Raw genomic sequence first — 24,874 nt, forward strand, 5'->3', positions numbered from 1 at the left:
ACACAGATTGCAGAATCACATCAGTTACACATCCATTGATTTACATATTGCCATACTAGTGACTGTTGTATTCTGCTACCTTTCGTATCCTCTACTATCCCCCCTCCCCTCCCATCTTCTCTCTCTACCCCATCTACTGTAATTCATTTCTCTCCCTTGTTTTGTTTTGTTTTTTACCTTTCCCCTCACATCCTCTTATATGTAATTTTGAATAACTTCTGTGTGGTTTATTCTTTGCATTTCTTTATCAGTCATTATAGACAATATTTATTTGTTTATTTTTCTCTGATGGATTTTTTTTATTTGAAAACTTTTTTTGTACTACAGTAATTAACATCATTGAATTATCTCTTAAAAAGCTCATTGAGAATGCTAAACATAAAAGAGAAAGTGAACTAATAGCCAAGAGAGAGAGACTGATCTTGGAAGTAGAAAAGGAATCACGCCGCATGGAGGAGTTTACAGAATTTGCGGAGTTAGAACGCATGCAACAGGTCTGATTTAATATTTGTGGTAGTAGTTGTGGTTTACCCACAGATTAATAAGGACACTAACATAAATTTAAAATTATAGAAAAAATATGCTTACTATTACAAAGATTTACTTCACTCTTAGGCCTAGAACAGTACTGTGTACATGATCTTTTTTGTGACTTAATTTTTTATTTGTAGAGTAGATGTAACCATATTTTCTGTTCTTTATCATAGTAATGTTGTGAAGTTAATATTTAATATAAATATAAGGACATAAGCTTTGTAATATATGATCTTATTTTTATAACATGGATTTGTGTGTGTGTGTGTGTGTGTGTGTGTGGTGCTGGGGATTGAACCCAGGGCCTGTGCTTGTGAGGCAAGCACTCTACACTGAGCTACTTGGGATGTTTTTTAAGGTAAAATTTTATTTGCTTTCAGTATGTGACAGATGTAAGACAACTACAGAAACGCATTCAGGAATCTGAAGAAGCAGTGCAGTTTATTAATAAAGAAGAGGAACTTTTCAAGTGGGAATTGACAAAATATCCTGAACTGGATAAATTAAAAGTTAACATTGAGCCCTATCAGAAGTTTTTTAATTTGGTTTTGAAATGGCAACGAACTGAAAAACGGTAATTTCTAGTAATGTAATAAAAACTAAGTAAATGAGGTATAAGAATATGTAAAATATAAGTTGTTTTTATTTTTTTTCTTTTGGCTAAATATTTAATGTAAGATTTATTTGTTCATTTTAATGAGAACCAAGTATCATATAGGAAGAGTATCAATGATGCTAATGGGTCACCCAACTTTATCAATATAATTTCTGCAGTATCATTTGGGTTGTCCAGAGTCAATTTACTTAATTTTTTTAATATGTAGTTTTTAGTTGTAGTTGGACACAATGACTTTATTTTATTTATTTATTTTTGTGTGGTGCTGAGGATTGAACCCAGTGTCTCGCGTGTGCTAGGTGAGAGCTCTACTGCTCAGCCATAACCCCAACCCCCAATTCACTTTATTTTACAATTAATTAACTTGACTTATATTTACACAAAAAATTAGATGGGTGGGATAAAATCTACATTTTATTTGGGTACTGTTAGTTGCCCATCTGTAATCTAATACATGTTTTATCACATGCAGTATAGTTAAAAGTAGTTACAGCTACTACCACAAATATTAAATCAGACCTGTTGCATGCGTTCTAACTCCGCAAATTCTGTAAACTCCTCCATGCGGCGTGATTCCTTTTCTACTTCCAAGATCAGTTTCTCTCTCTTGGCTATTAGTTCACTTTCTCTTTTATGTTTAGCATTCTCAATGAGCTTTTTAAGAGATAATTCAATGATGTTAATTACTGTGACTGAGAAAAACTAATAACAGCTTTCACCTCAGATGTTTCTTTTACAAAAGTGAGGAGTCAATATGGTACTATTGAATATAGTACTTAAAATTTCAACCAGAAAAATAAGTTAAGAGAAAGAAATAAAAAAGGGTACAAGCTGGGCATGGTGGCACACGCCTATAATCCCAGCAGTTCAGAAGGCTGAGACAGGAGGATTGCAAGTTCAAAGCTAGCCTCAGCAAAAGTGAAGTGCTAATCAACTTAGTGAGACCCTGTTTCTAAATAACATATAAAATAGGGCTGGGGATATAGCTCAATGGTCGAGTGCCCCTGAATTCAAACCCCAGGACCCAGCCCCTGCCACCGAGAAAAGGGTACAAATAAGAAAGAAAGAAGTCAAATTATCACAATTTGCAGATGAAATGATCCTATTTAGAAAACCTAAAAAATTCTACCAGAGTGTTAGAATTGCTAAATAAATACAACAAAGTGGCAGGATATAAAGTTAACATACAAAAATCAATAGCTTTTATATATTCTAATAATAAATCTGCTGAAAAAGAAGTTAGTAAAACACAATTCATCCATACCTTCCAAAAATTTAACAACCTAGAAATAAATCTAATCAAGGAGGTAAAATTCCTCTATGTGAAAATTACAGAACACTGAAGAATTGAAGAAGACACTAAAAAAGGAAAGATCTCCTGTGTTCTAGGATAAGCAGAATTAATATTAAAATGGCCAAAAGTCATTAAAGTCAAAATTAAAATTAAATTTAAAATTAAATTTAAATTACCAAAAGTTATATACAGATTCAAGTAATCTCCAGTAAGATATTAATGACATTTTTTCACAGACCTATAAAAATAGTCCTAAAATTCATATGGAAGAATAAATTTACAGAATAGCCAAAACAATTCTGAATAATAAGAACAATAAGAACAATGCCAGAAGTGTCCCAGTTCCTAACTTAAAATTATACTTCAGAGTTACAATAATGAAAACTGAATGGCACTGGCATAAAAACAGACATATAGAAAGTGGAATAGACTAGATGATATTGAAACAAACCTGCATGGATACAGTCATCTGATCCTTGACAAAGGTGTCAAAAACATATGTTGAAAAAAAGACAGACTTTTAACAAATAGTACTAGGAAAAATGAATATTTATACATGGCATGAAACTGGATCCCTATCTTTCACCTTACATAAAAGTCAACTAAGGGCTGGAGTTGTGGCTCAGTGGCAGAGCGCCTACCTAGCACATGCAGGACCCTGGGTTCGATCCTAAGCATCACATATGAATAAATAAAATAAAGATATTGTGTCTAACTACAACTAAAAAAAATAAATTGTTTTAAAAGTCAACTAAAAGTGGATCAGAAACCTGTAAATAAGACAAGAAACTATGCAATTGCCAGAGGGTATCAACTCTCTGGCATATAGATACAGGCATCAACTTATTATTCAATAAGATCCCTAAAGCTCAGGAAATAAAACCAAGAAATAATAAATGTTATGTTAAGTTAAAAGGCTTCTGCACAGCAAAGGAAGCAATTGAGAATATGAAGAAAGAGCGTACAGATCAGGAGAAAATCTTTGCCAGCTACTTTTCTGACAGAGGATTCATATCCAAAATACATAAAGAATTCAAAAAACTTAACATACACAAAAATGCATATAAAACCCAATCAATAAATGCATAGATGAATTAAACAACAGACATTTCTCAAAAGAAGATATACAAATGGCCAACAAATATGTGAAAAAAATATTCAACATCTTAGCAATCAAGGAATGCAAAGTGAGATTTTGTCTCCATTTAGAAGAGCAATAATCAAGAATACAAATAATAAATATTGGTGAGGTTGTGAGGGGAAAAGGAACTTGTATACTGTTGGTGGAATTATAAATACAACCACTATGGAGATCCATATGGAGGTTTCTCAAAAGACTAGGAATGGAACCAGTATATGAGCCAGCTATACCACTCCTTGATATTTATCCAAAAGAATTAAAGTCAGTATATCACAGTGATACATGCATATCTCTATAGCAGAATTATTCACAATAGCCAAGTGTGAAGGGACCAGCCTAGGTGTCTATCAACAGATGGATGCATAAAGAAAATGTGACATATATATGCAATTGAGTTTTACTTAGCCATAAAGAAAAATGAAATTGTCATTTTCAGGAAAATGGTTGAAACTGGAGAATATCATACTGAGTGAGATCTAGACTCAGATAGCCAAATGTTGTATGTATTCTCTCATGAGAGAAAAAGGGAAAGAAGAGGGACTTCATGAAAATAGAAGAGAGATCAGTAGAGTAGTAAAAGGAAATTGGGAGAAGGAGAAGGTGAAGGAGTAAAGGTATGGGAAATAAAGCAGACCAAATTTTGCTATGTGCATGTATAAATATATCAGATTGAATCCCACTGTTATGTATAATTATAATTTTTAAAAACAATTTTAGTTGTACATGGACACAACACATTTATGTATGTATGAATGTATTTAATGTGGTGCGAGGATTGAATTCAGTGCTCACATGTGCTAGACAAGTATTCTACCACTGATCTACAACCCATCCCCAGTAAAAATGAATTTTAAAAAAATGAGGGATCTAGAGGCTGGATTTGTGGCTCAGTGGTAGAGCACTTGCCCAGCATGTGTGACACACTGGGTTCGATTCTCAGCACTACATATAAATAAATGAATAAAATAAAGGTCCATCAATATCCCCCCCAAAAAAACCCCAAAATGAGGGGTCTAGCCTAAAGGCTGTCTAAGGCCTCTCATGATCCAAAAGTCTAAGTTTAATAGTATTTTTTCTTTTTCAATTCAGCTGGATGGATGGAGGGTTTTTGGACCTCAATGGAGAAAGCATGGAAGCTGATGTAGAAGAGTTTTCCCGGGAGATTTTTAAGACATTGAAATTTTTCCAAATGAAGCAAAAGAAAGAATTACAAGAAAAAAGAAAGGCAGCAAGGAAACAATCTCTGATAGAAGAGAAACCTGAAGAAGAACCAAAAGATAATCCTACAATCATCATGTGCTCTACAGTAATGGAGCAGATAAAGGTTTTTAAGGTATAAACATATTTAATATGGCATTTAATATTATAATGTCTTCTCAACTTTGTGTTGCATATTATATAAAATAAATAAAATCCATCCTCTGATTTTACGTAGTTATGTATAAAATGAGATTGGTCAGCATCTAGCCAGTCTTACCCTTGGCAGTCATGTAACTCAAGATTAATTCTAATCATCTCTCTGGCCATAATAATTGGTTCAGGAATAAGCCTGAAACCCAAACTGGGTCAGAGTTCTCTTTGGAATTTTTGAACTGACTCTGGAAAAGGAGCCTCTTTTTCTTTATAAGTTGTGAAGGTATGAGTTGTGAGATCCCTGTAGCCAGCCATAGGGCTGGCTTGAGAGAATGACATTGATATTAGAGAAAAGAGGAAATAAAGAGACCTGATTATGCTCACTTCTTTAGGCTCCAGGATAGATACTTGAGTCATTTATTTTTGTCTCATCTCACTTTGAACGCAAGCTAATAGTGTCTTTCTCCTGCCCCTATTTCTCTACCTTCTTTTTTTTGCTGGGGGTGAGGGTTGGTACTGGGAATTGAACTCAAGGGCACTAAACCACTGAGCCACATCCCTAGCCCAATTTTGTATTTTTATTAGAGAAAGTGTCTCACTGAGTTGCTTAGTGCCTCACTTTTGCTGAGGCTGGCTTTGAACTTGAGATCCTCCTGTCTCAGCCTCCCAAGCCACTGGGATTACAGGTGTAAGCCAGCATGCCCAGCTTCCCTACCTTCTTTGATCAGTGGATTGCATCTCTATTAATTGTAATCAAAGGAATACAGACTGAGGATGGCATTGAGGATAAATAATCAGAAAACAGTAAGATTTTCAAAGTTTCTTTTCTGCATCAACCTCTTGGTCAAGCTCTGACTCAATCCTGTCTTCTATTCTGGACATGGATATTATGAGAAATGAGGGATCACTTTTGGGAGGAAGTGGTGAAGGGACATTTTCCCCTCTTGGGATTTTTTTTTTTAACCAGAGACTGAACTCAGGGTCCTTGATCACTGAGCCATATTCCCAACCTTATTTAAATTTTGTTGTTGTTGTTGTTTAGAAACAAGTCTTGCTAAGTTGCTTAGGACCTGGGTGAGTTGATGAGGCTGCTTTTGAATTTACAATCCTCCTGCCTCAGCCTCCTGAGCTGTTGGGATTATAGGTATGGGCCCTGGTGCCCAACCCTTCTCATATTTTCAATTAAAATTTATTGTGTGTTTGACATTTTAGTATCTCAGTTTCATATTCCAGTCTCTCATCATGAATTAGCACTGTCAAGGGTGGTGTATAGAAAAGACTGATTAAGTGGTGAATAGTAGTTCCATTGGAGCTGGTTGAAGAAAACATACATATAAAGCCAGATGAGGCAACATGTTGGCAAAATGGTTTCTTTGGCCCAAGAAAGGCAGAAGATGATTGCTCAGACCTATATGACATATTGCCTTCTGAACATGACATCAAATCAGTAGCTGGAAAACAGGAAGATTTTGCAACTGTTTATAATTTACTATAATAAAACTGTTAGCTTTCATTACTGTAACAAAATATCTGAGATAATCAACTTAAAACAATTAAGGTTTATTTTGGTTCATAGTTTCAGAGGTTTCAGTTAATAGTTGGTTGACCCCATTGCTTTTGGGTCAGTGGTGAAGCAGGCAGAACAAGCTTCTTGCTTTATGTCCGGAAAACAGTGAGAGGGAGGAGGAAGGGAGAGAGAGAAAGAAGAGAGGAGAAGGAGAGAAGGTGGAGGGAGGGGGAGAAGGAGGAAGGAAGAGGGAGAGAACAAACTATGAGCCAGGGACAAACTTTCAACCAGGCCCTACATCTTAAAGGTTCTATCATCTACCAATAGCACTACAGGCTGGGAACAAAACACATGGGCCTTTGGAGGGCCACTTACCGAAAAAATAGCAAAAACAAAAAGAAGCAGTCTGTCATTAATTCAGTATAATCCAAATTTTGAATAACATTTTAACTATTTTTTTCAGGATGAATACATTTAAAATTTTTAGTGTTTGCAAAAATACTTAGGAGGAAAAAAAAGGGTTTTATTCTAGAAGTTGTTGACCAATAGACACTGAGTCTTAAGAATAACTCAAGAAATACCTGGTAGAACTATTCTCATCATCAAGTACTAATGAAGAAAAATTAAAATATTTGGAAGCAGAATCAAAGCTGAATCCAGAAAACTTGATTTTATTATGAAATCTGTTTTTTATTTCTTTCCTGTTAAAGCCATTGAAATCTGTCCCTTCATATAAGAATACTTGATAAATATAAAAGACTATAACAACTAGCTACAAGTATACAAAGGGAGTGAACCTTCCAAATCATTGATGCAGATGGTTGAATGATTTGCTAGTGCTGTTCACATCCTAGAGTTTGTTAAGGACAAAGCTCATAAGAAAATCTACTCCGTATGTCATCCAGGGAGTTAGACCAACATTAAAAGAACTAGGAATATTCAATCCAGAGCAACTGGTCCTTGACAAAAGTGTAAAGTCCATGTATTGGCTTCCTAAGGATTTATTGATATTGCTTCTGGATTATAAACAGTTACCTGGAAAATTCTTATGTTACCTTATTTGAACAAGTTTTCTTTTATTGAATAGCAAATTATGTAAGGGTCACTTGGACATTGTATAAAAAGGGAATGAATTTGAACTAAAAACAAAAATATGATGTTCTTATCAAGCAAAATAAAAAGTTTACTAATGGGGTTGGGGTTGTAGCTCAGTGGTAGAGTGCTGGCCTAGCACATGTGAAGCACTAGGTATAATCTTCAGCACCACATAAAAATAAATAAAATAGGGCTGGAATTGTGGCTCAGTGGCAGAGCGTTTGCCTCAGATGTATGAGGCACTAGGTTTCATCCTCAGTACCACATAAAAATAATAAAATAAAGGTATTATGTCCATCTACAACTAAAAAATAAAGTTACTAGCTTATAGTCCTCCAATTTTAAAAGCTTATTAAATTATTATTTACATGAAATAGAAACATAACTCATACAAAAATGAGATGTGTCTAATATTTTGAGAGAATCTAGAAGTTGGTAAGGCTAGTTCAAAAAGCATTTGAAGAGATGAGTATTTATAGATAATTTAATAACTGAATGTTAAATAAAAATTGCTAGTATTGACACAAAAGCAAGTAATGTCATATAGGGTAATGAAACATAACATCTGGAGGTATCTTTTATAATTGACAGAAATTTTTTGCATCTCTGCCAGACAAAAGTAAACATGTAATTGTATAGTCTGTGACCTTTAGTAAATAGTAAACAGTGAATTGAATAGAGTAGTCTTTAAATCATAAGGACAACCACTACTTCCTACCCTGCCCCAGGTTTTAAATAAATTTTGGTAACACCTGTTGAAAATTTAAAAATTTGGTACTAGTATCCTAGTGTGTGCTATATAGTACTCAATGATGGAAGGAAAATTGAAATAGAGTAAGGTTTGTTGACTGCTTTCATGTTTGAAAAAATTGTTACATGCTTATCATTGCAATTTTACCAGTAGTTTGCTGTTTTTTCTCTTTTCTTTTTAAAAAATACTTATTTCTTAGTTTTAGGTGGACACAATCTCTTTATTTTCTTTTATGTGGTGCTGAGGATCAAACCCAGTGCCTCATGCATGTCAGGCCAGCGCACTACCACTTGAGCCACATCCTGAGCCCGTTTTTCTTTTTTATTGGCTAGTATTTTTTATAATGGTTTTATTGAGATATAATTCACATACCCTAAAATCCACCTTCTTAAAATATGTAGTCACTGGTTTTTAAAAAGGTCACAGTGTTGTGCAGCCATCACTGTCATCTACTTGTTGAATATCTTCATTGTTCTAAAAACTAAACCAACAAATGTTAGCAGTTACTCTCCATTCCTTCCTCCTCCTTGGCCATGGATGCTACTAATCCACTTTCTCTATGAATTTGTTTATTCTATTATTTTATATAAATGAAATCATATGTGACCTTTGTGAACCCAGGGGTTCACAAAGACTGAACCCAGGGGTGTTTTATCACTGAGCTATATCCCCAGTCTATTTTATGTGCACATGGGGTGTCTTTCTATTTAATCAGGTCTTCTTTAATTTTAAACAATTATTTGTAATTTTTACTTATAAGTCTGTACTTTTTAATCTTTTTTTAAATTTTTATTGTTGGTTGTTCATAACCCACTTGAATCAAATGTGTGAAATATGATATGTCAAGAGCTTTGTAATGTTTTGAACAACCAATAATAAAAAAAACCACACAGAAAAAAATATAGCTCTCCAAAGTGAATAGCAATTCTTATTAGTTATTTAACAGAATCTGGGATAATAATAATAAAAAGCTACCCTTCATTAAGAAAGTACATGCCATGTATCGAAAGCAATTAAATATTTTACCTACATTATCACAGGTATTATTTTTTTTAATCCAGAAATGAAGAAAATGAAGCATGTCCAAGGTCACAAAATCATAAAAGTCAAAATTTAGATTTGAACCTTGTTTCATCTGATTGAAGCCCACGCTTTTTATTACTATTCCATTTTTACCTCCCAATTTAGTTATGCTGGTTTATATGAAGAATTTTCTAAATTTTGAACTACATTAAGTCTGATATAAAATGCTAAATCCACTAACTCTTTTTTTTAAAAATTTTTTATTGTTGGTTGTTCAAAACATTACATAGTTCTTGATATATCATATTTCACACTTTGATTCAAGTGGGTTATGAACTCCCATTTTTACCCCATATACAGATTGCAGAATCACATCAGTTACACATCCATTGATTTACATATTGCCATACTAGTGTCTGTTGTATTCTGCTGCCTTTCCTATCCTCTACTATCCCCCCTACCCTACTTTTTAATCTTGAATGTTTATTTTTTAGTTGTAGTTGGACACAATATATTTATTTTATTTATTTATTTTTATGTGGTGCTGAGGATTGAACCCAGGGCCTTGTATATGCTAGGCAAGTGCTCTTCCACTGAACCACAATCCCAGCCCACTTTAATTCTTTATTTTTAGAAGTACTGGGACATTGAGCTCAAGGATGCTCTACCAGTGAGCCATATCCACAGACTTTGTTACTTTGAGACAAGGTCTTGTTAAATTACCCAGGCTGGCCTTTAACTTGTCATCTTCCTGCCTCAGCTTCCCAAATGTTTGGGATTACGAGTGTTGCCATTTTGTCCTGCTAAGTTTTGCCCTTCTTTCATTAAATTTATTCATAAGTATTTTATTCTTCTTGATGATATGATGTGTGAGAATTTTCCCTACTTTTAATTTTGGATTGCTTATTATTAGCTCATAGAAATATAATTGATTTTTGTGTATTGATCTTGTATCTTGCAACCTTACTCATTAGTTCTCATTTTTTTCCACATTTTTTAATTGGTACATGATAATTATACATAATGATGGGATTTGTTTTTTTAGATATTCACACATGCACACAATGTACCAATATAATTTAGCCGGTTTTCATTTTCATGCGATTTCTGTTCCTCCCACCCCCACTTTTTTTTCCCTTCTTCTCTAGTGTCCATATATGGGAGAAAAATATGACCTTTGACCTTGTTAGTTGGCATATTTCCCTGGATATAATGGTCTCTAGTTCCATCCATTTTCCTGCAAATGACATAATTTGTGGTATATAAACCACGTTTTCTTTTATTCATCCATCTATTGATGGACACCTAGGATGGTTCCATAGTTTGGCTATTGTGAATTGTATCACTATAGTATGATGACTTTCATTCTTTAGGATAAATACTGAGGAGTGATATAGTTCTCTCTCTCTTTCAGAGATTGAACTCAGAGGCACTTAACCACTGAGGCAGTCATTTTTATTTTTTCATTTTGAGAATAGTGTCTCACTAAGTTGCTTACAGCCTTGTTAACTTTTTAAGGCTGGTCTCAAATGGAATTCTCCTGTCTCAGCCTCCCAAGTCACTGAGATTAAAGGAGTGTGCCACTGCACCCAGATATAGTTCTCATTTTTTAAAACAAAATTGTTTAAAATTTTCTTATTTATTTAAATACACGACAACAGTGGAATGCATTACAATCCTTTTACACACAGAGAGCACAATTTTTTCTATCTCTGTATATAAAGTATGTTCACGCCAATTATAGCCATTATACATGTACTTGATTTTTTTTTGCATTATAATATATATACACCACAATTTTTCATATCTCTGTTTGTATATAAGGTATTTTGGCCCCAAATTCAAATCTTCATACATGTATTTTGTATAATGATGACCATCACATTCCACCATCCTTGCTAATCCCCTTCCTCCTCCCTTTCCCTCCCACCCCTCTTCCCTATCTAGATTTAATCTAATCCTCCCAAGCTCTCCCTCCCTACCCCACTATGAGTCACCCCCCTTATAATAGAGAAAACATTTGGCATTTGTTTTTTGGGGATTGGCTAACTTCACTTAGTATTATCTTCTCCAACATCATCCATTTACCTGCAAATGCCATGATTTTGTTCTTTTTTAGTGCGGAGTAATATTCCATTGTGTATAAATGCCACTTTTTTTTTACCCATTCATTCACTGAAGGACATCTAGTTGGCGCCACAGTTTAGCTATTGTGAATTGTGCTGCTATAAACATTGATGTGGCTGTGTCCCTGTAGTATGCTGTTTTTAAGTCCTTTGGGTATAGTCTGAGAGGAGGAATAGCTGGGTCAAATGGTGGTTCCATTCCCAGTATTCTAAGGAATCTCTATTCTGCTTTCCAAATTGGCTGCACCAATTTGCAGTCCCACCAGCAATATATGAGTGTACCTTTTTCCCCACATCCTCACCAACACTTGTTATTGTTTGCCTTCATAATAGCTGCCATTCTGACTGGAGTGAGATGATATATTAGTTTTGATTTGCATTTCTCTGATTGCTAGAGATGGTGAGCATTTTTTCATATATTTGTTGATTGATTGTATATCCTCTTCTGAGAAGTGTCTGTTCGGGTCCTTGGCCCATTTAATGATTGGATTATTTGGGTTTTTTGGTGCTTAGCTTGTTGAGTTCTTTATATAACCTAGAGATTAGTGCTCTTTCTGATGTGTGAGGGGTAAAAATTTTCTCCCAGGATGTAGGCTCCCTGTTCACCTCACTGATTATTTCTTTTGCTGAGAAAAAACTTTTTAGTTTGAATCCATCCCATTTGTTGATTCTTGGTTTTAATTCTTTTGCCAACTTGGCTTGGATATTGACATTAAATAAGGTCTAATAATGTAGTATGGGTTTTTTGTTGTTGTTGTTTTTAGTTTTTGCCAGGTCTCTCAAATTGACTTTCGACCATATCTAATAATTTCATTAGTGAAATTGAACATTGTTTGCAGTACAGAATTGATACAAATAAAATAAAATTCAGAAAATATTTGACCATCACTGAGAGGAGTATTTTTTATGTGTTAAGGGGCAAGGATAAGTAAGAAATGGTTCTTGCACATCAAGGAGAATACAATATAGTGAGAAAAATAGATTTTGGACAACTACTCCAAAGGTTGTAGAACAAAGAAATCATTAAAAAAAATTTTAAAAATTTGTTTTAGTTAGTTATATGAGACAGTAATATAATGCACTGTGATATGTCATATATAATGGAGTATAATTTCTTCTTTTTCTGGTCATACATAATGTAGAACCCCACTGGTAATATAGTTACATATGTACATAGGGTAATAATGTTTGATTCATAGAATAAAGAAATTCCTAAGTAGAGGATATCAGTATCCTGTGAGAAAAATAGGGCCTGAAGCAATTAATTTTTTTCATTTGGAGAACAGGTAAGGTGAATTTTATTTTAAGGAGGTAGATCAGAATAACAGTGTGATTTTTAAGGCTTTGGATTGGGAAGAGGGACAAATAAGCACTCTTTCTTCTCAACACTTGTATTATCTTATATATCTTATTTTAATTTTTTTTAATGATTTCTTTGTTCTACCACCTTTGGAGTAGTTGTCCAAAATCTATTTTTCTCACTATATTTTATTCTCCTTGATGTGCAAGAACCATTTCTTACTTATCCTTGCCCCTTAACACAGTATATATTTAATGTGTTTAAGTTATGAAGTACAGTAAGAAAATGAGCACCCATGAATCCTTTCCTCTTCTTTAGAGTCAGGTTACTAATACTGTTGTTTTCCTTCTGTGATTCCTTCCCTATTTTATCCCTTTAATTCCTCTTAGAGTTAAATGTATCATAAGTTTTATGTTTCAAATTCCTTTGCTTTTTTGTTTTAATCAAATTTGAATTTTAATATATATTTTAGTTGTAGACGGACATAATACCTTTATTTTGTTTATTTATTTTTATATGGTGTGAGAATTGAACCCAGGGCCTTACACGTGCAATGCAAGCACTCTACTGCTGAGCCCCAGCCCCAGCCCCAAATTTGAATTTAATAAATATGCCATCCATAAGCAGTTTTGTATAAATTGATTTTTTAAAAAATGGAACACTGTGTTTTTTCCCAGTATATACGAGGGGTTGAATTCAGAGCCTCACAGACATTAGGCAAGCACTCTACCACTGAGCTTCATCCTCAACTCTTTTTATTTTGAGACAGTCTTTTTGAGTTGCCCAGGTGGGCTTGAACTTGCTATTCTCCTGCCTTAGTCACCTGAGTAGCTGGGAATACAGGTATATATCACCATACTCAATTCAAAATTATATTTCCTTTCTTTTCAACTACTATAGAATATTTCTTACTTAATTTATTAATTTTCCTATTTATAGTCATATGGTATATTTCCTTTTTGCTATTATTAATACTTGTTTTCTTAGGCATTTTGTCACAGTAATGGAAAGCTGGTTAACACAGATGAGATCTCATTGTAATTTTAATTTGTGTTTCCCTGTTTATTAGTGATGTTAAGCACATTTTCATGTACCTATAATACTGTTAACTTATAGTCTTGTGTCCTACCGTATATGGGCAAGAGTTTTTCTAAGAAAGGCATATGCCTAGTAGTGAGACTTCTGAATATTAAAATATATGGTTGTTCAGTTTTGTCAGAAAATTTCAAATTATTTCTCAGTTTAAATTCCTACCAGTCCCATATTCTCACATCATCAGATGTCATGATTTTTTGCTACTCTAGTAAATACAAAATTATGTTAATATGGTTTTAATTTATATTTCCCTGATTTCTAATAAAATGTAACTTAGCTTTCAAATTTTATTTATTAAACAAATTCTTATTGGTTGACAGTGATATAACTGGTAGTATTCTGTGTGCTTCATTGAGACATACCAGTAAAAAGAACAAAAGTTCCTACCACCATAGAACTTACATTCAATTTGACTTTCATACTTCTTCTTCTGCATAAATCCTCAATTATACCTTTGGACTCCACTTGTGTGGTTGGTTGTTTCTGTTTTTATTGTTAATATTTGGGATTTTTATAACATATTCTGGACAATGACCTTTGTCACTTATGTGAATCTCTATCATTTAGATTTATTTGTATCTTATTAGATTTATCTTTATTATTTAGATTTTCATTAACATTATTGAATAAAGTTATATGGTTTCTCCCAAATAGCTTTGCAGAGCTTTAATTTGATTATCCCAGTATACTTTGTTATTACTATTATAAATTGATCTTTTTATGTTTTTAGCTGTGACTAGTATGTAGAAATTTTGTTTAATTTCTTTATGTTAATTTAATATCCAGAAACTATACATAGACAGCAATCTGTGAAGCATAATGTTTTTGTTTTTGGTTTTTAATCCCCATATCTTTTATTTACGTAAATTTTTGGACTGGCTGAAACACTGAATACATGTTGATTAGAAGTAGTAACAATTGGTATGCTTATTTTGTACCTGATTTTAAGAAAAATGTTCTGTTGATATCAAGAATGACAAATGTGTTGTTGAATATATTATTTTTATTTTAAAAACTTTAAAATTTATATTATTTTAAGCAGTACTTAAAAGCAGATAATACAGAAAAATGTAAGATGATGTTTAAAAACTCTTGATCTCACTCAGAAGAAATTAAAACGTTGCTACATTTTGGCATTTTGATAAGGCTTTTTCCCCCTTCGTGTGTGTGTGTGTGTGTTATATTTTAATATTGTAACATATGTTTCTACATATAGTATATATATATAAAACAACTTAAAATTTCTAAAATAATGCTATTGCTTTAGTTAGTATACTTTTATCAGATACATTTTTTAAAATTTTTCTTTGGTGAAGGTCCTTTATTTTATTCATTTATTTATACATGGTGCTGAGAATCAAACCCAGGGCCTCACACATGCCAGGTGAGTGCTCTACTGCTGAGCCACAACTCCCGCCCTTATCATATACATTTTTATAGAACATTTACCTCTCATTCTTTATAACTTTTATACTTTTCTTGGCTATTTTTACATGCTTATTTTTCAGGTTAACTTTTAAAACAAATTTTTTATCTTTAAATGTAAAAATGTATTTATTTCATCTGATGAACTTTAGAATCATTTTGTTAGTTTTCCTCTTCCTCAAAATGTAATTGAGACTTTAATTGTATTCCTGTAAATAGATTAAATAATTTGAAGAAATATATATTTCATACTATTAAGGGCTGTCTATAGAATCTACGTGTATGGGAGTCAAATGACATTATTGTTTATATTTTTACCATTAGGAGTATATTCCTACTGTCTCCATTCTATGCAATCCAGGAATGAGAGCTCGTCACTGGAAACAGATGTCAGAAATTGTTGGCTATGACTTGACTCCAGACTCTGGAACCACATTGAGAAAAATTTTGAAATTAAACCTTACACCATACTTGGAAAAATTTGAAGTGATAAGTGCAGGAGCAAGCAAGGTAAATATCAAGATAAACTGAAATACTTTGATGAATTTGTAAATTGCATAATCATAGCTTTGTTGTGATCGAATGTGTTTAGTACTGGATAGCAGTGGATAGAGATGAGGGCAAAAATGAAAGAATACTCTCTTTTCTGCACAAAGCATGTGCTTGCTTGTCTTGAATACAGACTAGAAATGGCTTTTTTGACCTCTTCCTGATTCATCCACATTCTAATCTGGCTGGATAATAAGTTTGCATTGATAAATGATACATAATTATTCCATTAAGAATCCTGGGGAGGGGCTGGGGATGTGGCTCAGTGATAGAGCACTTGCTTAGTATGTATGAGGGAAGCACTGGGATTGATCCTCAGCACCACATAAAAATAAGCAAATAAAACACAGGTTTTAATAAAAAGAATCCTGGGCAGGTACATGTGTAACATAGGTGTGTGTGTGTGTGTATGTGTGTGTGTGTGTGTGTGTATGTATGTTTCCTAGTAAAATAAATGGCCATAGAGATAGTGTTCTTGAAATACACAGAGAATCTTCAGACCTGGCCTACAGAAAGACTATGTTAGAGAAACTCCAGAAGGTATTTTATTCTGTTTTCCATTTAAATACTGACAGCAGTAGTTTTTAGAGCAAAAAGTGAATTTTAAAGCTACATTCTTCTGACAAATTTTTGAATTATTTAAAAAAAACTTTCTAACAAAAAATTATTACATTACAGAAAATGCTAGTGTAATGCAGCAAGTTGCTTACTGAATCACATGGGAAAAGGCAATATAGTAAATAAGATCCTCTTTTCACCAAACCATTATTTCTCTCTTTTAGGAATTTTCCTTAGAGAAAGCCATGAATAACATGATAGGAACTTGGGATGATATTGCTTTTCATATAAGTCTGTATCGAGATACTGGAGTCTGTATTCTTTCTTCAGTGGATGAGATTCAGGCAATCCTTGATGATCAGATTATAAAAACTCAGACAATGAGAGGCTCACCTTTTATCAAACCATTTGAAAAAGAGATCAAGGTATGTTACATATGCAATTTTATTACATATGTGCTGTCAAGTAAACAAGTCCATTTGTTGAATATTCAATTCGTTCTGCATTTCCTCCTGGTTTCTGTCCCTCCTACCTCCCTCTTGATCTCCTTTTTCTTCTCCACTGATCTTCCCAACACCTGACCCACCCACCCCCACAAATTTTCCCCTTATTTTGCTCTAGCTTCCACCTATGAGAGAAAACATTTGACTATTGATTTTTCTAAATCTGCCTTATTTAATTTAGCATAATGGTTTCCATTTCTATCCATTTACTAGCAAATGTCATAATTTTATTCTTTATGGCTGAGTAAAACTCTTAATTCATTCATCTACTGAGAGTTGCCTGGGTTGGTTTCATAATTTGATTATTGTGAATTGTGGTGCTATAATCATTGAAGTGACCATATCACTATGCTGTATGCTGATTTTAAAATCAGTATGCTGATTTTAGCTCTTTTGTATAAATACCAAGGAATGGGACAGCTGGGTCTTATAGTGGTTCCATTCTTAATTTTTTTAACCTTTATTTATTTTGGTGCTGGGGAATGAACCCAGGGCCTCTCACATGCTAGGCAAGCGTTCTACCACTGAGCCACAATCCCAGCCCCCATTCTTAATTTTTTGAGGCATCTCCATAATGCTTTCTGGAGTAGTTGTACTAACTTACAGTCCCACCAACAATGTATGAGTGTACCTTTCTGCCCACATCCTCACCAACATTTAAAAAATTTTTTTTTGTTTATAGAAGGACATAATACCTTTATTTTATTTATTTATATGTGGTGCTGAGGATCAAACCTAGTGCCTCATACGTGAGAGGTGAGTGCTTTAACACTGAGCCACAACCCCAGCCTCTTCACCAACATTTATTATTATTTGTATTCTTGATCATTGCAATTCTGAGTGGAGAGAGATGAAATATTAGTGTGGTTTTGATTTGCATTTTCCTGATTGCTAGAGGAGTTGAACATTTTTTTTTGTATATTTGTCATTTGTGTTTCTTCTTTTGAGAAATGTCTGTTTAGTTATTTTGCCCATTTATTAGGTTATTTGTGTTTTGGTGTTAAGTTTTTTGAGTTCTTTATATATGCTGGATATTGATCTCCCGTCAGAGGAATAGTAGGCAAAGATTTCCCCCCATTCTGTTGTCTCTCTCTTCATGCTCTTTTTTCCTTCACATTCCACTTATTGATTCTTGGTTTTATTACTTGAGCTTTAGGGCTCTTGTTTGAGGAAGTTAGTACTTGCACCAATATGATGGAGTGTTGGTCCTATGTTTTCTTTTTCCTAGCAATTGCAAAGTTTATGGTCTAATTCCTAAGACTTTAATTCACTTTGATTTGACTTTGTGCAGCGTAAGAGATAGGGATGAAGTTTTATTCTTCTATATATTGAAATTAATCAGTATAATTATATTTTATCTTACATTTTTCCATCCTGCAAGATTATGTGGAAAGGGAGTGTAGGTATGTACAATGTATATTTTATGTGTATATGTTTGTACACACACACACACATATAATTGTACTTTCATTTTAATTGCTTTCTTCTTCACCTGCTTATGATTTAGCCTTGGTTTGACTTAGATGGGGTATAATTATATGTGGATTTGAGCTTTTTTCAAATTTTGTTTTTAGATGTTGATAGACCTTTATTTTATTCATTTATGTATATGCGGTGCTGAGAATCGACCACAGTACCCCACACGTGCTACAGTTATTGAGCCACAACCCCAGCTCCAAATTTGAGTTGTTTTGATCTGACATTTGTTTGTTCATATCTTAGTTTTTGTCCCTCATATTGCCCCTTATTTGCTGTCTTGCCCCAATAGTATCCAATTTTCCTGTTTCTTCTTCCTCTCTTTTGTTTTTTAGTACTTTTAAAAAACTCCTTCTCCTTTATAGTTATCATCTTCTACCTACCTCCTGCCTATCCTCTGTTCATTTTTTAAAGAGGTAATGTATTTTAAATTTTTTTTTTAGTTTTAGATGAGCACAATATCTTAATTTTATTTATATATTTTTATGTGGTGATGAGGATTGAACCAGTGCCTAACACATTTGGCAAGTGCTCTACCACTAAGCTACAACCACAGCCCCACCTCTGTTCATTTCTTAAATATTTCAAATCTGTGTGCCATATATTGATTTGGCACATTTACATTTATTAACCAATTTAATTCATGTAGCAGACCTTTAAAGTAGATACTTTGGTTATCTGTATAAGTAGAGAAGGAAACCAAGGAATAGAAGGTTAGATAATTTGTCTGCATTCACTTAGATAATAAATGACAGAGTGATTCAAACCGAAGCAATTTTTTATGTTTTTTTAAAAATTTTTTTAGTTGTAAATGGACACAATACCTGTATTTTATTTATTTTATTGTATCTGATGCTGAAGATTGAATCCGGTGCTTCACATGTTAGGTAAGCGCTTACCGCAAGCCACAACCCCAGGCCTCTATTGTGTTTTTTACCAGCAATAACTTTTATTTATTTATTTATCTATTTATTTTTGATACCAAGGATTGAACCCAGGGGTGCTTAACCACTGAGCAACATCCTCAACCCTTTATTATATTTTATGAGTGGCAGGATCTGGTTGAGTTGCTTATAGCCTTGATAAGTTGCTGAGGTTGGGTTTGAACCTCAGCCTCATCCTCCCAAGCCATTGGGATTACAGTTGATTTTATTTTAATTGAAAAATAATAACTTTGTGGTACATTGATGTTTTGAAGTATGTTTACAATACGTAATATTTAATTTGAACATCATAGTGTTTTGTAGATCTTGGCCATTATCTGGAAACAACAAAGTAGTGGTCTTCTCAGAGGACATAAATTTGGGTATTTTCCCATGAATCAGATTCATCTAGCCTTTCCTGATTAGATAGCATGTCTTTTGTGGAAAATTATTATTATTCTCTGTTTTTATTTTTATTTTTATTTTTTTGCAGTACTAGGGATTGAATCCAGGGACTCCTACCCCTGAGCTATATCCTCAGTGTGGAAAGTTCTTATTTGTCTAACAAGGGGAATTTAGAAGACATTTAAAAGTTCTGCTAGAATTTTTTTTTTAAAGAGAGAGATGAGGCCTAATTTCTTGACATATAGGACTTTAGGTCATACTTTAAGAACTAAAAAGAGTTATATGAATTATTTTCAATTAATGAAATAACTTGTTAAGTATAAGCAACCTATGAGATGAAGGAAATTTATTTTACCTTTTTTTCAATGTCATTTCATTTCTCTCCAAATTGTGTTGATGTAGAGCAGGATTCCTCACCCTGGTGCTGTTGATATTTTGGGCTGAGTAATAATTCTTTGTTATGGCCTGTGTGTTGTAGGACATTTAACATTATTTCTGGCCTCTGCCCACTATATATTACTACCATCTTTTCCCTGTCATTTGTGACAACTGAAATTTTTTTTAGACATTGTCAAATATTCCCTGGTGTGGAAGACAAATGGATTATGATTGACAATCACTAATATAGAGCAGGTTACATCCTTTTTGGACTTGGAGTTTTTCTAAAGGTTAGGAAACTGGTTTAATAACTTTATACTCATTTCCAAATGTGAGTTTCAATGCTTTAGAAAAAACCCTCAAGCTTCCTAGGGTTTTTCTAAACCTATGTAAGATACCCATAGCAATCTTTAGTTGTAAACTATTTTGCATTGATTAAAAAAACATTAAATTTAAAAAAAAATTGTCTTATAATCTAGAGCATTTCTTTAGTAACTGGAATTTAGTACAGTATGCTTTTCATTAAGGCTTGGGAGGACCGTCTGATCCGAATACAAGAAACAATTGATGAATGGTTAAAAGTACAAGCTCAATGGCTGTATCTGGAGCCTATCTTTTGTTCTGAGGATATCATGCAACAGATGCCAGAAGAAGGACGTCAGTTTCAGACAGTAGACAGACATTGGAGGGATATTATGAAATTTTGTGCAAAAGATCCAAAGGTGAAGTATTTGTTTTCATTCTTATAATAGGTGAACCAATCTTTCCTTCTTTTCTTTGTTTATTTATTTATTTTTTAGTATTGGGGATTGAACCAAGGGCCTCAAGCATAGTAGGCCAGCAATCTACCACTGAGTCATATATGCATCCCTGAACCTTTATTTTTGGATATTAAAGAAAGCATTAACTTTTTTTCTGATTACAGAAGTAAATCCTATGCAGTATATACAAATTAGTTCAGAAAATGTAAAAATGTATGAAAGTATTAGTAATTTAACTTTTCAATTCATAAAATACACTAACTTATAGCTCTTTACTATTTAGTGGAGCTGCTTCAAATGGACATTTAATTTACTTGACTATATAAAATCACCATTTCTCTCCTAACAAAATAAATAGGTAAATAAAATGGAGAAGTCAGTAAAGAATAGTTGATTGGTAAAGGTGATTCTCTGTATGCTCAAAAATGATGGAGAAAAAAGAATCTGCTCAGTTGGTCTCAATTCATATGTATCTTTCCTAGTGAGTTAATACCTTGTGTCTATTTTTAATACTGAAAACAGACTATTTTTCAGACACATAGTAACCACAGACCATAGATATACATTTATTTTTAAATATGGTATTCAACTTACATAACAATTTATTTCACTTCTAGACTTATTGAGAGTCAATAGTATACTGAAATTTATAAGTTTCAGAAACTTTGTTTTACCTGTTGATTTTAAGCATTGTGAGATATATGGTCATTTTTGCAGTGACTCAATTCTGCTGTCATTATAGTGAGAGAATGGCCAGAAATAATATGTAAATGAATGGGTTGTCTGTGATAAAATAAAACTTTGCTATGGACACTGATATTTTTATATATCATGACAAAATCTTCTGATTTTTTTAACCTTCTAAAAGTATAAGAATAATTCTTAATTCATGAACCATATAAAACTCGCATCAAGCTAAATTTGGCTAGTGGGATATAGTTTATCAATTCCTGAGGTAAATCATGTTTATAGTTGAAGGCTGTAAAAGTAAAAATTAAAATATACTCTTTCTACAGCATTCAGAAGAATGTAGGTGAAGTGAAAATATGCATGAGAATCATAACTTCTCATTTGTAATTAATATCCTTTGATAAGAATAATTATGATCTATTGAATTTTAATAGTTTTTATATTACAAAACATTTCACTGAAGAGATACAAGATGGCAAGCTACAGGAAGGCTATATTCCTTGTTACTCCGTGTCTCAGGATTCAAGCAGAGGAAATAATGTTTCTCTGAGAGGCAGCTATCACTGCCCACCAACCTTCTGCTTTTTACCTGCCATTTGTCCACTGTGATTGCCCACTGCCTGCCAGCATATCATCTGCTTTTTGAGTGCAAATCACTTGCTGACTGCCCCCTATCATCCACCATTTGCCTGTTTGCCCACCTCTTGCCTGCCTATTGCTTGCCTTTCACCTACCCATTGCCCACTGCTTAATGTCCACCTGCCGATTGCCTGCTGTTAGCCTGCAAATTGCCCACAGACTACCAGGGGATTGCCTGTTGCCCGCTGTTCCCTGAAAATCCATTGTCACAGTACCCGCAGGTAAGGTACTGGAAACCTTCAGGGACACTATAAGACTACAGTTAAGAAACCGTATTGCCTCAGATCCATACCGCTAGATGGGAAAACACACAAACAACATGAAAAAACAAGGGAACAAAGTGCCTCAAACAAACCAAAATGTTCCAACAACAGAATCCATAGACAACATAATAGAAGAAATGTCAGAGAAAGAGTTTAGAAGTTTCATAGTTAAGACTAATCTTTGAAATAAGGGATGGTATCTGAGAGAAAATACAGGAAGTGAATGATCACTTCAGTAAAGAGACAGAGATTATAAAAAGGAATCAAGCAGAAATCCTTGGAATGAAGGAAACAATAAACTAAAATAAAAATTCAATGGGAGATATCAGCAGACTAGACTACTTAGAAGACAAAATCTCAGGCAATGAAGACAAAATATATACTCTTGCAAATAAAGTCAGCCTCACAGAGAAGATGGTAAAAAATATGAACAGGATTTCCAAGAAATATGGGATAACATGAAAAGGCCAAATTTAAGATTTGCCGAAATAGAGGAAGGCGTGGAGATACAAACCAAAAGAATGTACAATCTTTTCAAATGACATAGTATCAGAAAATTTCCCTAACCTAAAGAATGAAATGGAAAATCAACTACAAGAGGCTTATAGGACTTACAGGACCCCAAATGTATAAAATTACAACAGACCCACACCAAGGCACATTATAATGGGAATGTCTAACATATAGAATTTTAAAGGCTGCGAGAGAAAAAAAGTCGTATAACACATGGGAAAACCAATTCGGATTTCAGCTGATTTCTCAACCCAAACTCTGAAAGCCATGAGGTCTTGGAATAACATATATTGAGCTCTGAAAGAAAATGGATGCCAATTGAGAATTGTATATCTAGCAAAATTAAGCTTCAGATTTGATGACAAAATAAAAAACTTCCATGATAAACAAAAATTAAAAGAATTCACAGCTAGAAAGCCTACACTACAGAACATACTCAGCAAAATACTCTATGAGAAGGAAATGAAAAAGAAAATAAAAACAATGAAAACCAAAGGGAGGAACTACCACTAAAGGAAAGGACAACCAAAGGAGAAACCAAGTCAAGTTAAAAATAAAAAATAAACCCCATGACCAGGAATACAAATTATATCTCAGTAATAACCCTGAATGTCAATGGCCTAAACTCATCAATAAAAAGACATAGACTGGCAATTGGATTTTAAAAAAAAGACCCAACAATATGCTGTCTTCAAGAGACGTGCCTTCAAGGAAATATCGGACTGAATGTGAAAGGTTGGGAAAAAGTGTATCACATGAACTGTGTAAACATGTAGGAGTTTCTATCATATCAGATAAAGTGGACTTCAAGCCAAAATTAGAACGATAAAGAAGGACATTTCATACTGGTTAAGGGAATCATATGTGAACAAGATATAACAATTCTAAATACATATGCCCCAAACAATGGAGCATCTACATACATCAAACAAACCCTTCTTAATTTCAAGAATCAAATAGAATACAATACAATTATACTGGCTAACTTTAACCTTTCTCACCACTGGATAGATCTTCCAAACAAAAACTACACAAAGAAACTAGAACTCAATAATACAATCAATGACTTAGACTTAACAGACATATATAAAGTATTTCATCCATCATTGAGCGAATACATTTTCTTCTCAGCAGCACATGGATTCTTCTCTAAAATAGACCATATCTTATGCCACAAAACAACTCAGCAAATACAAAAAATAGAAATCCTACCGTGCATTCTATCAGATCATAATGGAATGAAACTAGAGATCAACAATAAAATAAAAAATAGAAGACACTCTAACACCTGAGACTAAATAGCATGCTATTGAATGATGAATGTATAGCAGAAGAAATCAGGGAGGAAATAAAAAATACTTAGAGGTAAATGAGAATACCTGTACAACATATCAAAATCTCTGGGACACTATGAAGGCAGTGCTAAGAGGAAAGCTTATTGCATTGAGTTCACTCATTAAAAGAATAAAAATCCAGCAAATAAATGACCTAACATTACATCTCATATCCCTAGAAAAAGCAGAACAAATCAACACCAAAAGCAGTAGGGGACAGGAAATAATTAAAATCAGAGCTGAAATCAATGAAATTGAAACAAAAGAAACAACTCAAAAAATTGATAAAACAAAAAGTTGGTTCTTTGAAAAAAATAAATAAAATTGATAAACCCTTAGCTATACTAACAAAAAGAAAACACAAATTACTAAAATTTGTGATGGAAAAGGAAATACTATAATGGACACTACTAAAATACAGAAGATAATTAAAAACTATTTTGAAAATTTATACTCCAATAAAATAGAAAATCTCAAAGACATCAACAAATTTCTAGAGACATATGATCTACCCAAATTGAATCGGGATGACATACACAATTTAAATAGACCAATTCAAGCAGTGAAATAGGAGACACCATTAAAAGCCTACTATCTAAAAGAAAAGCCGAGGACCAGATGG

At 33.4% G+C, this 24,874-nt stretch overlaps 1 protein-coding gene across 1 annotated transcript in view; it reads left to right on the forward strand.

Annotated features, from left to right (window-relative positions):
• The window catches only part of Dnah12 (dynein axonemal heavy chain 12), a 267,252-nt gene that overhangs the window by 40,160 nt on the left and 202,218 nt on the right, over positions 1-24,874 (forward strand). The window contains exons 16-21 of the mRNA XM_048801012.1: positions 360-494; positions 915-1,108; positions 4,675-4,918; positions 15,585-15,770; positions 16,592-16,792; positions 20,580-20,774. Of these exons, the coding sequence (XP_048656969.1) occupies positions 360-494; positions 915-1,108; positions 4,675-4,918; positions 15,585-15,770; positions 16,592-16,792; positions 20,580-20,774 (1,155 nt within the window). The remainder of the gene's footprint in view (positions 1-359; positions 495-914; positions 1,109-4,674; positions 4,919-15,584; positions 15,771-16,591; positions 16,793-20,579; positions 20,775-24,874) is intronic.

The sequence above is a fragment of the Marmota marmota genome, unplaced genomic scaffold (genome assembly GCF_001458135.2).
Source record: "Marmota marmota marmota unplaced genomic scaffold, marMar, whole genome shotgun sequence".
Lineage (NCBI taxonomy): Eukaryota > Metazoa > Chordata > Mammalia > Rodentia > Sciuridae > Marmota > Marmota marmota.